Genomic DNA, 15477 nt, shown 5'->3' on the forward strand with positions numbered 1-15477 from the left:
TGAGGTGGATACATCAGTAGCTAGTGTTGCCACATGGATATAGGAAGTGCTTTGGGCTCTCTAAATATTTTCTGTATAAATAACCCAGACTTCACTGTACTCTGTAATCTTGTCCTTAATTTGTTCTCTAGGATTCAGTGTGGGGGATGAACCACAGTTCGCTACATTCAGTCTTTCAGACCAATCAGAGCAACAACCAGCAGTCCAACTTTGAGGCTGTGCAGAGCGGGAAGAAAAAGAAGAAACAGAAAATGGTTCGAGCAGATCCCAGCTTGTTAGGTCTGTTTTAATTTTTAGAAATGAGTGTTTAATTTGGTAGTGGAGGTTTGCTTTGGGGAATGTAGAGGATTCTTACTGACCTTAAATGGTAATACTGAATTTGAGTAGAAAAGTTGGAATGTCTTTAGAATCTTTTCAGTAGTATTATTAATTTAATGATTTGAAAAATTCTGTAAACTTTTGTTGAACTTTCCCTCATGTAATGGCCTCTTTGATACCTGGCTTATTACCTGGAAACCTCTTAAGTAGCTCAGCGGTTTCAGTTAAATTCCCTTTTTTCCTTTGAGTTGACCTATGGCTAATTGTTTTAATGCTGATTTGTTCTTTGAAGAAAAGCATGTTTTCCTTTCTTTATGAGGAGCAGCTTTCTGAGGCTGCCTTTGCCTTGCCACCTTTTTCCAGGAGATAACCTCTACCATAGTCAGAAAAGACAGCAAAGGTTGAAGTGGTCACAGATTTTCAGTTGGAGACCATGGAGATCATGACCTCATTAGCAGTCCTTTATTTCTTTAATATGTTCTGTCTCTTAATTTTTATGTGAGGCTAGTTTTAACTGTCCCCTGTAGCACTTTATGGAAAAGTTCCTTCAAAGTAGCTTTTAAGGTGCAAGGCTCTTGTGTGAGTGCATGGACACTGTGGGGTGACAGGTCACTGTTGTGTTCATGTGCAATAAATGTCAGTGTTTGTGCCCTGTGTGACAGTGGGGAAACCAGGGCACTGCACCAGGCCAGGCTTTGTTGTGCTGCTTCTGCTGAGCCCAGTTGCTGTAGAAGCAGGTATTGGTATTGTCCACCTGAAGTCACTGCTTTTTAAAGGCTCTAGCAGAGCCCTGCCTTTGGTTTTTCTTTCTTCTGTTCTTGGTCTCACCAAAGTCAGTACTTCAACTAAATCAGTGATTTCTGGACTGGTGTGTATGGAACTTCTCAGTGGAATCCTGACTTATGCCACCCCAACGTGCCCATCCACTGGGTACTCAGTTGAATATATTAAAAAAACAACTCGTGTAATGTGAAGAAGAAATCATTAAATACAATTTAGAAGTTCCAACTGGAAGGGAAGTAGCCCATGCAGCTTTTTAAAAATGGATGCACTCACTCTTTTACAGAATAATTTCAGATGCTTTTAGGCCACAGTGCCACATGAGGGAGCCAGAACAATTTTCCTAAACCTCCTGAGCAGAGCATTTCTTGCCTCTCGAAGTGGAAGGCAATTGGTTGTCTAGCACAGAGCAAACCAACGTAGCACTCTCAAACACTGAAGTTCAACTTCGTGTTTAGTAGCCTTACACAGGGGCACTTTCCCTGTTCTCATAACCAGATGGGGTTTGTACACCTTTAAAAAGGGGATTTCAGTAGGAAAGCTGCATTTGATTTATTGGATTTGTTTCCTTGCTGAAAGTGTTTTCACTCTTCCTCACACTTTTCTCATGTGCATCATGCCCTCAACACATATGGCTAAAGGGTTGGGTAGAAGTTGGGGTGCATCTTGAGCCACGTGCATGGCCCTGGGTAACTTTGTACATTTTCACTGTGTACTCCTGAGATGGAAGTTTGTAAAAAAGCATGGAAATAGATGTAATTGCTACTAGATGTCATAGGTACATGCATTGGGACTTTAAAGGGTGAAATTGCTCACAACTCCTGAGGTGTGAGAGCATAATTTCATATGTGATTGCAAGTTCTCAGAATGCCCATTTCTTCCTCTCAGACCATGTAAGTATGGTGTTGACAGCCACTTCCAAGAGCCAGTTGACTTAAACACATTCCCTTTTGAGATGTTGCAGCGCCATGTTGCCACCATGTGTAGATGTGCCTTGTACTAGCTCTGCACGTGGCATCTTTTAAATGGAACTTGAAAAGTCTTCTGATCTGGTTTTAGAGACCAAGTGATGCTTGTCTAAATATACAGTTGATTATCTTTAGTTTATTAAGGAAAAAATCAGCCAGTTTGGGTGACTGCATCTGTAGCCTTACTGAATTACTGCTTAATTCCCTTTCTCTTAAATGCAGTACATGTGTAACAGATGTTTTGTTTCAAGTACACTATGCCACCATTTAAACACCAATTCTTCTTGGTTCACAGGGTTTTCAGTGAATGCTTCATCAGAGCGGCTCAATATGGGAGAAATAGAGACTTTGGAAGACTACTGAGCATGTGCAAATCAACTGGCTTTTCCTGCATCTGTTAACCATGGATTCTCCGTTTGGACACCGTACTCTCCACCTTGTGTTGTTCTTTGCCTCGCAGTGAATCACAGGATCAATCATCTCAGGCTGCTTCCTCTGGCCCCAGCAAACCCCTTCTGCCCAGGACTGCACAGGCGTTGTTCCTACTGTCAGCCCACCCGAGTGGACTTTGCTCAGAGTCCCGGGAGGGTGGGAGTTAGGCTTTGTTCACAACAAGGCTGAATTGGGCAGCAAGCTTTCACTGTGCTGTGATTCATTCTGCTGACATACCTGGAAAAAAAAAATCAATTGGGATTCTGCAAAGCATTGCTTCCTTCTCCTGGTTACTCTTACCACATCCAACACGTGCAGTCATATGGAGAGAGAGAGAGAGAGAGCGAGATTGAGAGAGAGTTTGTGGTTAACAGATGTTGGTCAAAACCAAAATGCCACACAGATACTGACTTGGCTGCTCCATCAGGGCAAGAGGTGCTCTCCTGGCCAGGAGTTGCATTCATAAGCTACCCTTAGAAACTGGCAACAGGAGAGGGGCGGTAGTGGGCACAGTTTAGCTTGGGTTGGTTTGAAGTTGCACACCCCCTGCCAGCCCTTCTCAGCACATAATTTTTGGAGGGAAAGCTCGAGTCTGTCTTCATTAGGTGGTGATGCTGAAGCTGGTGGAGTTCCCGTCGGCATTCTCCAGCCTTCCTGGACAAGTGGGGACTTCTGCTCTGGAAAAAGGGGGGTGGCATCTCTTCTTTCAGGCTGAATTTACCCCATAAGTGCTACCTTCAGAGGGTTAGGACCAGTTTATTTTGAGCTCTTTTCCTGCAAATTTGTCTCGTTTAAGAGACAGTGGGATCTTTACAGTGTGGATCTGTAGTCTCTGGAGAGGGTGGACCCTGGCTTTCAGAGATGTGCCAGCAGCCTCAGCTGGCTGTCACTTGAAGCAGTGCTTAGGTATCGAGCAGAGATGCCCTTTCGTCACGGAGAGAGACACTGGAGGACGAAGCTTTGTGCAATGATGGCCCTGCTTATCTTCTACACCTTAAAAGTACTTCACGCACCTTCACTGGGATCCATAACCTCTAAGTGTTTATGGAGTCATAACCTTCCTCTCTCACCGAAAGATTAACACCACCTTCCCTGCTCCACGTACCCACCCACCCACCCCACACACACCACAGAGGACAGAGAAGGAAAACTGCCAAATGCACTTAGTTTGAACCCCCTGGTCCCATCTCCCGTCCCCAGAGGGGTGTAACCTGCGAAGGGAGATATGCTGCAGTTTTGGTGGAGTTGTATAAAGGTGTCTGTTATTCTGTCATCACTGCCTAAAGAAAACAGTTTGAGTTGCTCAAGAGCAGTTTGGCTTTGGATTTTATTTTGTTTGGTTTATTCATTTTTTGGGGTCACCTTCCCCTCCTCCTCCTCTCTCTTCCCCCATCCCCAAACATGTACAGTAACTATACAGAGACTGCTGCAGACTTGTATATAGTTTTTGGATCTGATAGCATGGAGAGACTTGGAACTGTTGCAAATCTGGTCTCCCTGTCTCCTTTGCTTTGTAAATTCATAAAAGGGGGAAGAGGGGTAGTTAAAATGTTTACAAAACTTTAAACTCCCTCTGAACTTTTGCCAGTGTGGGGGGGAAAAAAAAGAGAGAACTTAAATAAAACCTGGTTGTATTATATCTGAGAGAAAACTTTCTGCTTGCTTTTGTCAAAGCTGAGTATTGAGATAATTCCTGGTGCTAAAACCCACCCAAACTTGACTTGCATCAGTTTTCATCAAGAAACAACAAGCAAATACACAGGATGTGGAACAACAGCTGCTGCTTTATTTCTTCCCTGGTGAGGAATACTGGTTGGTTTTTCTACTTGATAATTTTAGAGTTCAAATAAACACCAGTAAGTTGATATTAGAAATTTCTAACAAGAAAGCTTTAATTTTCCTCCGCTGTCTGTAGAGAAACATGTGCATTCATGCTGGTGCTGTTTATGCAGGGGAGATCAAGCCATGGCTGGTTTGCTCTTAACACAAACACTCGGCCACGGAGCCTCCTTTGCCAGTCGGTGCCCACCCCGTGCACTCCAGTGCACTGCCCTAAATAAGGTGTTTTATTTCTCCCCTCAGCCTAAAGTCCACATGGAAACCATGTAAGTTTCTCTTTTTAGACTTAGTTTCCTTTTTTGATACTTGTTTTTGTGTGGAAAATCCCAGTAAAGGTAATGGTAAATGTCCTGCCATTCACCTGACCATGGAAAATAAGTATGCTGAGGCCTAACTTAGACAGTAGCCTTGCATGCTGTTCAGCTGATGTCTGAGAGAACAGTTGATGTTTAGGCTGATAACCTGACTTTGTTTTAATATCTTCTCTTTTTAGCATATAAGGTGTGTAGTTCATAATTGCTTTCTGGTTTTTTAGTGGTATGATCTAATTTCTGCAAGCTAATTTTGGCTTGCTTTACACCACGTTACAGGTACACAAAAGTGTGTTAGTTTTGAGCTCGGCAGGAAAGGAACAGCTTCTTGATTGCTAAATGAAAATGCAGAAATGCAAGCAGGGAAAATGTGCAATAATTTATCAAACTTTGAGGACCTCACTTGGCTCCTGGGAATTTGTAGATAATGGACCAGTGGGGAAGATACACTGTTCATAATACTGAAATACTCTGGTTTCTGTGTTTCTATGAAGGTAAGGTGGTGACATGTGCAGATTGTGCACTCAGGTGACTGCCTTGTCACCTTCTGTGACAAATAAGGCCCTCTTCTGTAGCAAGAATCATTTGGATCAGTAGGGATGGGGAAAATAGGGGCTCCAAAAAGCAAAGCAATTGCTGCAAAAAAATCTGAATCTGAAATTTAAGACTTAAATATTGTGTCATATTTTCAGAGCATAAAGAACTGACATTGGAGGTGTTTATGTATTCTTTACATGATGGGAAACCACGAAGTATTCATCATCATATCAGCTCCAAAATACTAATGAAACTTCTTCTGTGACAATCAGTTGGAGTGTTCCCCTTTTTATACACTTCATCCATTCACCATTCTTTGTTGCTGCAAATGTGATTTGAAGCAAACCTGGGTTTTCTGTGCTGTGAACTGTCCTGAGCCCCTGAGGCAGGCAGGGACAGAGTGGCAGAGGCTGGCAGGAGGAGGTGGTGCCTGAGGAGTCGGGATCCGAGGAGGATGCTGGCATTGCCTGCCAAAGGCGACGCTCCTGGAACGCTTGGAGGCTTTGACAGCAGTTCTGAGACCACCCATGGCTCCCAGGCCAGCTCTGTAAGTATTCCACCCAGGAATAAGGGTGCCATGGAGCTGCTCTGGCTCTGTGTCAGAGCATTTTAGCCTCAGAAGATTGAGGCCCTTGTTGTGTGCTCTCCCCACCCTGCAATGCCCTGCCACCCTGCACAGCGAGGGAGAGCACAGCCCTCAAATGGGCTGCTTGCTCTTGGGCTGAGCTGCCCCAATGGCTCCTGTGTTATTTCCTGTGCCTCGGGATGGCCAACCCCGGGGAAAGCATTCCAGGAGCATCCTCGTGGCCTCTGGGAAGGGCTCACCAACAACTGCTTGTGTGTGCACTGACCTGGCAGGGTCCTGATGGCTCTGCTTGGCTGCCTATGGGGTTTTAGGCACAAGTTTGGGAGGGTGGAGCTGCCTTTGGGAGGAGGTGTGCTCCTGGAGCCAGAGAGAGGGAGGCTCTGCGGGGCTTTGCACTTTCTCTGCACAGCTGCTCTTGTGAAGGACTTTTTTTTCTTTTGTTGTTTTTTTTTGTTTTTTTACCTGACTGAACAGAATTTTTATTATACCAGTGAAATTTTGGAGTTGTTTGTGCTTTGAAGAGTTTTAAGGATTCCTGCTGATGCTTTTCCTGAGGGAAGCCATGCCCTACCACAGAGTCCTTCGCCTGGTCCTGCTAACGCTGTGCAGCATCCTGGTCCCTGCTGTGCTGGCAGGTAAGGAGCTTTGTTTGCATTTAAAATCCAAAAGCTTGGGCCGTCCTTTCCTACACTGCCCTCTCTCTTCTCCCTTCCCTGAAAACATCCCTAAATATGAGTTGAATTATAATTGATTAAGGGAAACTAGCTTTGGTGGCTGCTGGTGAGCAAGAATATATTTTCAGTGGAGAAAATCCTTTAACTTTTCCTAAGCAGAATGGCAGTAGCACCTATTGTGAGCATTGGTGGGACAGGCTGTCCCTCAGCTTTTAATAGCAAGAAGAAGTTACAGTTATGGAAAGAAACATTTTTCTTTGGCTAAAGCCTGTGTGCCAATTCCTGATTCCTTCTGTGCTCCCTACTGCAGCGGAGCACAGCAGCTGCTTTAGGCAGAACTACAGAAGTGTCCATGAAAACCCCAGTCCAAAGACAAGGTGTGCATCCTTATGGGGTTGCTCTGGAGCTGGGGTAGCAGGGCAGTGCTGGAAAGGTGCCTGGCTCTGACTTGCTTGCAGTGAGGTGATGGGAAGAAGAATGGGGGAGATGCCTGTTGTGTAAGGCACTGTTTCTCTGGGGATTGTTATTAATTTCAGCTTTATCTGCTCCTGCCTTCAGCAGAGCTGTGTTGGCTGCAGGGAGCCAGGGGCAGAGCTTCAAAGGCTGCAGGTCTGAGGGGGGTTTTACAGCTGGGAAAAAACTGACTTCCAAACCCCCTGCACTGATGGGCTCTGAGTGTACAGGTGGAAACTCTTATGGGCAATTGCTTCCCCCAAAGCCTTTCCCTCAGTGCAGTGGAGGTGAGGCTGAAGAGATGGCTGGGGCCAAGATAACAGGCACAGCATTTGTTTTCCTGAATTTCTGTCCTGCCTTCCAACACCTGGAGCAATGTTGTTTTGCAGTTCTCTCACAGTTTTTTCTGAGCATCTTGCCTCGCAGGGAGATCTGGCCAGCTGTCTAGCAGATCAAATTATGGAATTCTTTTTAAAGGAGCTTTCATATGGGTAGGGAAATTCACTGCTGTGCTTGGCTGGAACATCTGTGGGTGGAGGAACAGAATTAGTGCAGCTGGTATCTTCTCCTTCTAGGACACCTTCTCTGAAGGGAAACCTTCAAAGTAACTAAGAAATGAGCACTAAAAAGTGGATACTTTACTTCTCAAACCATGAACTCATTTTTGTGCAGTGGACCATGAATCATTTTAGCACAGTTTCAGTTTGTGCCTTGCTCTTGCTCTCAGAAGCACTGACCATGCTCTTCCTCCATACCAGGTAAGGTCTTTTCTTAGTCATTAGCAGTATTTCACTCTGCAGGAAGTGGTTGATTTCAAGTGAGAATTCTTCAATCTGCTTCCTGTCTAAGCTGGGATCTCTTCTATGCTGTTTTAAATTTCCGGTATTTGGTGCATTTGCTCTGGCCCCCCTCCTTGCCAGCTTTTCCATGTGCTTGCTCTGGCATTGCAGCTGTGGTTTGTGCCTGGTGCTGCCTCCTTTGTCACTTTGTTCCTGTGATGCACTCCCAAGTTTACTTGATCCTTATACTGGATGAGTTGTACTCATGCAATGAGGCTTGAAGGGCTTTGCAACATTCAGATCTTGGGGTGTAGGAGAGATTCTGTGCTTTCTCTGCAGTGCTTCAGAGATGTAAGGCCTCTAACAGGTTGTTCCCTGCTCCCTCAGAGAGGACAGGAGGAAGCCCCCCAGGAGCAGAATGATTCTCTGCTGCATGGAGAGTTCCTGCCCCCAGTACAGGTGCTTTGAGGATCAGTGGAACTTTTTCTGCCTTTACTCCATTAGAAAAGGAAATTTCCGGCCTGGTGCAGACAAAGAGGGGAAGGGCACACAGACAGCCCTCTGGCCTCAGCACATAGACACACAGCCCTGCCTTTCTGTAAACAAGTTTACTCAGTATCCATCAGAACCGCAGCTCTGCCTTGCTGCACACAGGAGCTCCTGGCCTTGCCCTCCACAGGCTGCCCTTTGTGCTGCTGCTGAAGGGCTCCTTTCAGCCCTGCCCTGGCCCTGTGCCTGCCGTGGCCACCTGGGGCTGGACAGCCCCTTGCTGGCCTCAGGGTTCACCAGCCCCTGCCCTTTCGTCTCAGCACCTCTGACTGTCCCCAGCAGAGCCCTGCAGAGTGAGTGGGAGCTGGAGAGGGCTGACCATGGGGTCATGCAGCCCCCAGGCCCAGGATGAGTCTCCTCTCCCTCTTGGCTGCTTCTCACTGGTCTCATTTCCCGGACAGCACGGTCAGGGCTCTGCAACTGGTGAAAGTGTGGGCTTCTCCAAATTACTGAGCTCTTTCCAACATCACATTTGTCAAAAATGGAGAGGCAACCAAGCACATCTTTAACCCCCTTTGTCTACATCATCTGGGTGCAACAGGAAACAGCCAGCTCAAGGATCTGTGACAAACCTTAGCCTTCTCCATTTCCTCTTTCTCCAAACCCAAGTGGCAGATAGGCCTAAAGCACAGGAAGAACTGATTTTTTTTTTCCTATCAGCAAACCCAGTTTCAATTCCTGTAATGGATTCAGAGCCCCAAATGAGCTGCAAGTTAGTACTGAGCCTTCGCAAGGCATCGGCTCCTGAAGCGTGGGTATATTTGGTATTTAAACTCACATGTGGGCTCCTGAGCTTGTTTTGAGCTAATGTGGAAATATGTTTTACTGCAGTAGCACATCAGAATGAGTCTGGGGGGAAAAAAGCAACAGAGCACACACACCAAAGGAGAAGACACAGGAAAACACCTTGACCAAGAACATCTTTCTGTAGCAGCTTATGTGTCTTTTTTTTTCAACTACTACTAGGAGAAACAAAGATTATTAGGAAACTTTTTAAAGCTTAAGTTCTAGAACATGGATAGCAGTAAATAGGTTTTGTTTGGCAGATTTCAGGAAAAGATGTAGTTGTTCCAGCCGATCTGTCCACACTTGAACCAGGACTTTGTAAGCCATTACTCAACCTTGCTTTGCTCCAACATTCCTTACAGATTTCTGATGCTGGTATTGACTCCTGAATAAGGAGCTAGGTTGGAGGTGGGCAGTGAGGATGATGAAGTGCTGAAGTCAGCTTGCGTGAAGAAGACTATTGGCCAGTGGCAAGTAACCTTCGGGGACAATGATGTGATCTGGCCACATCTGTCTGCCTTAAGGTCTCACCGTTGGCCTGTGGGGAGGGTCTGGTTCCTTCAGATTTGGTTGGCATCCCCTGGGGCTGTCACAGACACTCTTCCAGTCTTACCTTTCAGTCACTGAGTACTGGGGCACTGGCTACCACATCACTGTGCTGGCAGCTCACCCCACCTTCTTTCTAAGTATGGGAATAGCAGTTTTGTCAAGTTGCATTTGCCATCATCCCCTCTAGATCTCTCTATGGCCCATGTGTCTGGAGTTCCACTGGCCCCTGCATCACTTGGAAAACTCATTGTGTATTTCTTTATGGTAACTGATCTTTTCTTCCCATTTCCTCACCTCAGTTATAACTTACCTGTGCTGGAGAGAGGAAGAAGACAGTGCAGCAGAGAGATTTCCCTAAAATAAGACAATTTGTAGTGTTAACATGTGGGAAGGAAGAGCTGCCATCATCCACCTGGCCTTCTACAAAACACTCTAATAATTTTAGTCCATTTTGTCCAGTTCCATCTCCAGTAAAATGCCAATAAGATTATTGCATGTTGTTCTTCTAAGTGTTCTCCAACTGTATTTCTCATGACCAGGCTTTTACTGTTGGTCTGAAAGCAACAGTTGCCCTCAGCTTGTGTTTCAGTGCTGAGGCAGAGCTAATGCTGGGGAGGAGCTCATTTGTGCCAGGGCCTGGAGGCTTTCCTCCCTCTGGAGCAGCTGGCACTGAGGCACAGAGCCTGGCAGTGGTGGGTGACTCGTGTGCCTCAGCAGCCTGGCAGCCCCTCCACATGCCCCTGGCTGCCCCTCCAGGACAAGCAAACCATGTGAGTGTGACACAGGAGTTTTCTAGAGGCAGGACTGGTCCTGGACTGATGGCAGCACAGCTAATGCATGGCTTTCTCCCAGATATTAAACATCTGGTCTTGTGATGGATGATGTATTTTGAGTGTGTTTCTTGCTTCTTTATTTCTCCCAAGTTCTTGGGTGAACAGGAGTACAAGACATGCAGTACTTTGGTATTTAATTTCCAGCTCTTGGTTGCACTCCCTCCCTGGAGATGGCAGTGTGTTTGGGTGTTTTTACATGCTAAGTTAAGATTGCTGTTTCTTGCCCCACGGCCAGGGAGCTTCCCTTCAACTTGCCCTTTCCTTGGGAAGGGCTGCTGCCAGCTCCAGAGCTGTCACTGAAGCATTTGTTGAGGTTCACAGGCCACGTCCCCCTCATCACAGTCAGAATGACAGTGACAGTGTGGGCAGGAAGGCCTGGCCATGCTGGTGCTGCTTTCTCTGCAGGTCATGTTTAGATCCTGGTGTCCTGCTCATGCAAGGAATAACTGAGCCTGGGAAGAGCAGGACTTGTGGTGGTCACCCAAAACATCAGGTGCAGAGCAGAGAACTGAACTTCCTGAAGTGGGTCCCCTGCCTGTAGATAGAATCTCTCCAGATTCTATCCAAGAGATGACTGGAAAAGGCCCTCGTGTCTCACTTGGAGACATAAGACTTTACTAATAGTGTGCATGTGTTGGGGTCTAGTACCTGACCCAAACTCTCCTTCCCATCACTTTTCTTGCTTTTACCAGGGGACTGAAATGGTATTGTGGCATTTGATGTGGGTCCACTAGAGATCTGCCACTCCCAGCCACCAGCTGTGTGGCTGACACTCATTGGGACTGTCAGGGAAGCAGGTGTGAGACCTCTGCTTGTTAAAGAAACCTGCTGCATGCATGAGGATAGTTGGATGGGTGCTTGGGCTTCTCAGCTGGAGGAGTGGAGGTGTGTGAAGACATGAGCTATTAGGTTAGGAGGGAAAATTCAAGGAGAGATGTGGGGAGAACAGTGCTGGTTATGAGCAGATGTTCTCCCAGGCTGCAGCAATGGGCTCTGGAGGAACCTGCCTCTTGCTTTGTGTTCTCCCCTCTGTGTGCCCACAGCAGGGCCCTTGGCACCTGCTCCAGCAACACTGAGGGGCAGGAGCTGAGCAGGGGACCAGCAGTGAGCCCTGGCTCCTGGGGAGGCTCAGCTGCAGGTATTTCACTCTGTGTGTGTGTGCAGGAATCTGCTGCTGCCTCTGAGCTCACAACTGTTCCTCAGGCAGCAGACCTGACTGAAAGGGGTTGTGTTTCCCTGGGCTGAAGTGCCAGTAGGGTAAAACCACAAGAACTTGGGACAGCAAATGCATGTTAAGCACATTCTGCCTTTTCTGTGTGGGCAGACTGAAAGTGTGTGTCAGTTGAATGAGGGGAATTAACAAAATACATATCCAGCAGCCATCCAAGTTTTTATAAATCACAGCCATCATAAATGAATTAGACTGTTTCCTCTGTATTTGGCTATCAAAAATGAGCTCTGTGCCCTGAAAATTTTCTGGCAGCTCTCTTTAAGCAGGAGTTAGATGCACGGAGAACAGGAGAGACCATCTGGCACCTCTGGGTCTGGTGGCACCTGTGGGACCTTTGCACTACGGTTAGAAGAGATTGTGCTCCCTCCTCTTCCCTTTGAGAGCAGGGATTGGGAAGACCCAGCCCGGGTTATACAGTCTCCCTGGATGGTGCCTGCATCTGTTACAGATCATCTGAGCTAACACCAGTCCTTGGTCACACACAAGACATATGTGCAGCTCTGGGGAAAAAAAAACGTTCTTGGGAAAGGAAGCAACGCTGTCCTCCAGCTTTGTGTTCCTCTGCCAGGTGGGGACAGTGGCAGTGTTGGTTCTGGTCTGGGGGCGTGTTGACAGTGTCAGGAAGGCCATGGCTGGAGTGTGGCTCTTCTGTGTGGAGTTTCTCCCTTACAAAAGCAGCCTGGAACCAGGGCTTCCAAAGTATTCCATATGTTTGGTCTGTTCCTAAACCAACAGCTTCCCCATGCCACTGTTGGCAGCTAAAATAGCCCAGCTCTGCTCATTTTTCTCCTCTGTTAACTACCTTTTCTCACTGAATTCTGTATTTCCTCTTGTTCCATTCTCTGGCTGTGACACCATGGGATTTAAAGTAGAGAGGTCCACTGGAAATGGCACTTTGTGGAAGAGCCATGGGATGGAATATAAATTTTCAGCTCTGCTGGTTGGTTTTGCAGCACAGGTTGGGAAGCCCCCTGCAGAGGCTTGGGTGTTTGTGGGGAGCTCTTGTGGAACACAAACCTCTGTGTGCATGTACAGGGGAGCTGAGATGCCACCTCTGGTGCAGAGACCATGGGTGTACCCAGTGTGTGAGGACATGGTGTTCTCTGCTACACCCAGCTCTGCCTGGGTTCCTGCCTGGGTCTCACTGGCACAGGCTGCACACTGGAACTTGTCTCTGTTGATGCTCATTGGGCCAGGGTTAAACCTGGCAGTTGTCTTGCTGGATACCCTGGTAGCTTTTCTGCCTGTAGAAAGAGCTTTCAAAACTCATATAGAACTTTTTCTGTGTTCCAAAGATTGTGGAATAGCTCTGGTGATGGTGGGAGCTACTCTGATGCAAACCCTGCAGTAAGTTCTCACTGGGTTTGTACCTTCAGGAAAGGTGAGTGTTTTGGCCCTCCCTGTTCCAGGGAGGGATCTTAAAGGGAGAACAAAGTGTGGTGCAGCCCATTAACGGGGATTCTTTGCTCTCCCCCCACAGCACCTTCTGTCCACAGGAGGCAAGGAGGGCTCCAGGCACTTAAAGCTGGGGCTGGTACTGCCAAGATGTGCTGCTGCCATCTCTCTTCCTGGGCCACAGAGAGCCTGGGACAAGTCTTCAAGTGCCCCTGGTACACCAAGGTTCACTTGCCAGAGTTGGGATGCCCTGGGGATACCTCTGTGCCTTGCCCCAGGGAGCCTGGGCTGTTTGCTCCAGCTCTTGACTCCCTGTTCCCCAGTCCTGATAACCATTGTGTCAGTTCAGGAGGGCCCTGACAGTGAATGTTGTTAGTTTTTCTCCCCCCTGCTTTTTTCCCCATCCCAGTGCAACATTCCCAGTGGTTTCTGCAGGGAGCTGTGGAATGTCTCCTGCTCTTGCCAGAGCCCACCTGAACAAGGCTGGGCATTGACAGGGAGTGCTTGCTGAGCCACACACAGGGAGGGCTCTCTGGCTTGGTCTCTGACCCACGGCAGGAAGGAATAACAGGAGACGAGTGGTAACATTAAACAGAACCCAGCCTGCCTTTCATCTCCCCGGTATGGCGGGGGTGCAGCAGGGGGAAGTCGAGGCTCTGGGGTCCTGTCTGGGGGAGCCATGTCCTGTGCTGTGCCAGCACCTCCAGCATCCTGCACTGCATGGGCTGGTGGTGCAGGACAAAAGGGCCCTGAGATGCTATGAATTTGGCCAGCACAGGTGGCCCGGTGGCCTCTGTCTGTTGGCAGTGTGACAGCCCTTCCCAGCCCAGTCCCAAGGGCATCCATGAGTAAACCAGCCGTGGATGCTCGTGTGGGGCCTGTTTGTGCATGAGCAGAGGTTTGCAGGGTGTCAGGGCACTCTGTGTTGTCCCGTGTGTGCTGTGAGTACACTAGGTTGCCACAGAAGCACATTGCCTTTGGCTGCTCTGGATATGGCTGTTCAGCAGAGATGGTGTCCCCTCGGAGGAGGGCTCTGCCATACCGGGGTTCTCAGCCCTCAGGGCACCTGGCAGGCAGCAGAAGACCAGGGACCTGCTGAGCTGTGGTTGTCACTAGTAGCGTGACCGGGCCCCCCATGCCCGTGGGTGCTTGTCTTCTAGCAGAGTACCCGCAGGACGCGGTCCCCACCCTCTGGAACGAGCCGCCCGAGCTGCCCTCTGGAGCCGGTCCCTTCGATGCTGCCACCGCCACCGCCCGGCTGTCGGATGCCACTGCCTTCCCCCCGTACACCTCCGAGCTGGAGCCCGAGGACACCACCCACCTGCACCGGCTGGACACCGGGGACGGTGAGTGACTGCGACAGGGACTGCCCGCGGCTCACTCCCGCAGCAGCCTGGGATGTCCTCACGGGTTTGCTCCCTGTGGGACTGTCACCTCCCGGCAGGGGTTCAAGCCACGCTGCTGGGGAGGGGGAGGGTTGCCTTTACTGCCTGCTCATGGAAACGTCCCTGCCGAAAAACCTCTGCTGTGGAGCTCTTGCCAGCCCCAAGATGGCTCCAAGACTCTTCTTCCTGCCCCCTGACCTGTCATGGCAGGCACCTGCCCTGAAAGAAAACTGCCCTGAATGTAGGCAGGGCTCTGCAGGGCAGAGTGTGCCAGGAGCTCCCTGGACAGGGAGCAGAGTGCCTTTCCTGGCTTGTGGCTCCTGACTGACAGCAAACACCAGCTGAGATGTGGTCCTGCTGCAAGCGAAGCAAATCTCCCAGTCTGTTAGCAGGAAAGCTGGGCACCACTGACCCACTTTGTGGCAACTGTCCTTGTCACTGGGAGCTGGCTGAGGTGGTGGTGGCTGGCTACAGCCCCCTGCCCAAAGGTGCACAGGATGATACCTGGGACACAGCCAGTGCAGGGAGCTCTGGGACAGGAGTGTGGCCTGATGCCTGGGGACATGCTGGGTGTGGGGTGATCCTTGCAGCCCTTCCCATCTGGGCCCCACTGTCTCTGCTGACCTCGTGCCTTTTTCTCTCTTCCTGCAGGCTCACTGGGGCCCGGAGCTATTGGTGCCATTGTCATCGCCTCCCTCCTGGGTATGTCTGTGCTTGTGGCCTTGGTCGTCATCACACTGAGAAAGTTCTCGGCCTCCTGAACTCAATAAAACATTTTTCTGTTACACAACTGGCCTGTCTGCAGCCCTCGACTGCTCCTGAACTGTCTGCCTGGGGCCCTGGGAGAAATGGTGCCAAGGATCCGGGAAAAGCACTGCAGGCCCTGTGCTGGGCAGCCATGCATCGAGTGCTTTGGTGTGTGTGGTATCTCCTGGGTGGCACAGATCTGGCAGGGCCTGTCAACCCCACTCAGGAGGAACCTATGGCAGGGTGTGGCTTTGAGCAGGGAGCTCAAAAGAATCTTCCTGGGTCTAGTCTGGGTGATGGTAACAGTGTTGGGCATCACCCTGCA

At 48.9% G+C, this 15477-nt stretch overlaps 2 protein-coding genes across 15 annotated transcripts in view; both read left to right on the plus strand.

The window, feature by feature from the left end:
• Positions 1–4137, plus strand: part of GIGYF2 (GRB10 interacting GYF protein 2) — a 74380-nt gene extending 70243 nt beyond the window's left edge. For all 12 annotated transcript variants that reach the window (XM_066557082.1, XM_066557087.1, XM_066557090.1 and 9 more), the window contains 2 exons: positions 132–279; positions 2362–4137. In XM_066557082.1, coding sequence (XP_066413179.1) covers positions 132–279; positions 2362–2429 — 216 coding nt within the window. In that variant the 3' untranslated portion in view covers positions 2430–4137. The remainder of the gene's footprint in view (positions 1–131; positions 280–2361) is intronic.
• A 46-nt stretch (positions 4138–4183) lies between these two features.
• On the plus strand, positions 4184–15195 carry SNORC (secondary ossification center associated regulator of chondrocyte maturation). Of its 3 annotated transcripts, XM_066557096.1 has the most exons (5): positions 4184–4297; positions 5341–5732; positions 6263–6406; positions 14181–14366; positions 15057–15195. In XM_066557096.1, exons 3-5 carry the CDS (start codon positions 6313–6315, stop codon positions 15164–15166), a joined length of 390 nt encoding a protein of 129 aa, XP_066413193.1. In that variant the 5' UTR covers positions 4184–4297; positions 5341–5732; positions 6263–6312; the 3' UTR covers positions 15167–15195. The 3 variants fall into 3 exon arrangements, with proteins under 3 accessions (XP_066413193.1, XP_066413195.1, XP_066413194.1); XM_066557098.1 differs by having other exon boundaries at positions 5341–6406; positions 14184–14366; XM_066557097.1 differs by lacking the exon at positions 4184–4297 and adding an exon at positions 4592–4603 and having other exon boundaries at positions 5341–6406.
• The last annotated feature ends 282 nt before the right edge of the window (positions 15196–15477 follow it).

The sequence above is a fragment of the Molothrus aeneus genome, chromosome 10, assembly GCF_037042795.1.
Source record: "Molothrus aeneus isolate 106 chromosome 10, BPBGC_Maene_1.0, whole genome shotgun sequence".
Taxonomy (NCBI): domain Eukaryota; kingdom Metazoa; phylum Chordata; class Aves; order Passeriformes; family Icteridae; genus Molothrus; species Molothrus aeneus.

What these genes read in the sequence shown, in the direction of transcription:
- SNORC (XM_066557096.1), top strand. Translation starts at nt 6,313, where the DNA reads ATGCTTTTCCTGAGGGAAGCCATGCCCTACCACAGAGTCCTTCGCCTG. An exon ending in GGTCCCTGCTGTGCTGGCAG is followed by an intron (nt 6,407 to 14,180) that starts GTAAGGAGCTTT and finishes CTTGTCTTCTAG; the next exon opens with CAGAGTACCCGCAGGACGCG. An exon ending in CCGGCTGGACACCGGGGACG is followed by an intron (nt 14,367 to 15,056) that starts GTGAGTGACTGC and finishes CTCTTCCTGCAG; the next exon opens with GCTCACTGGGGCCCGGAGCT.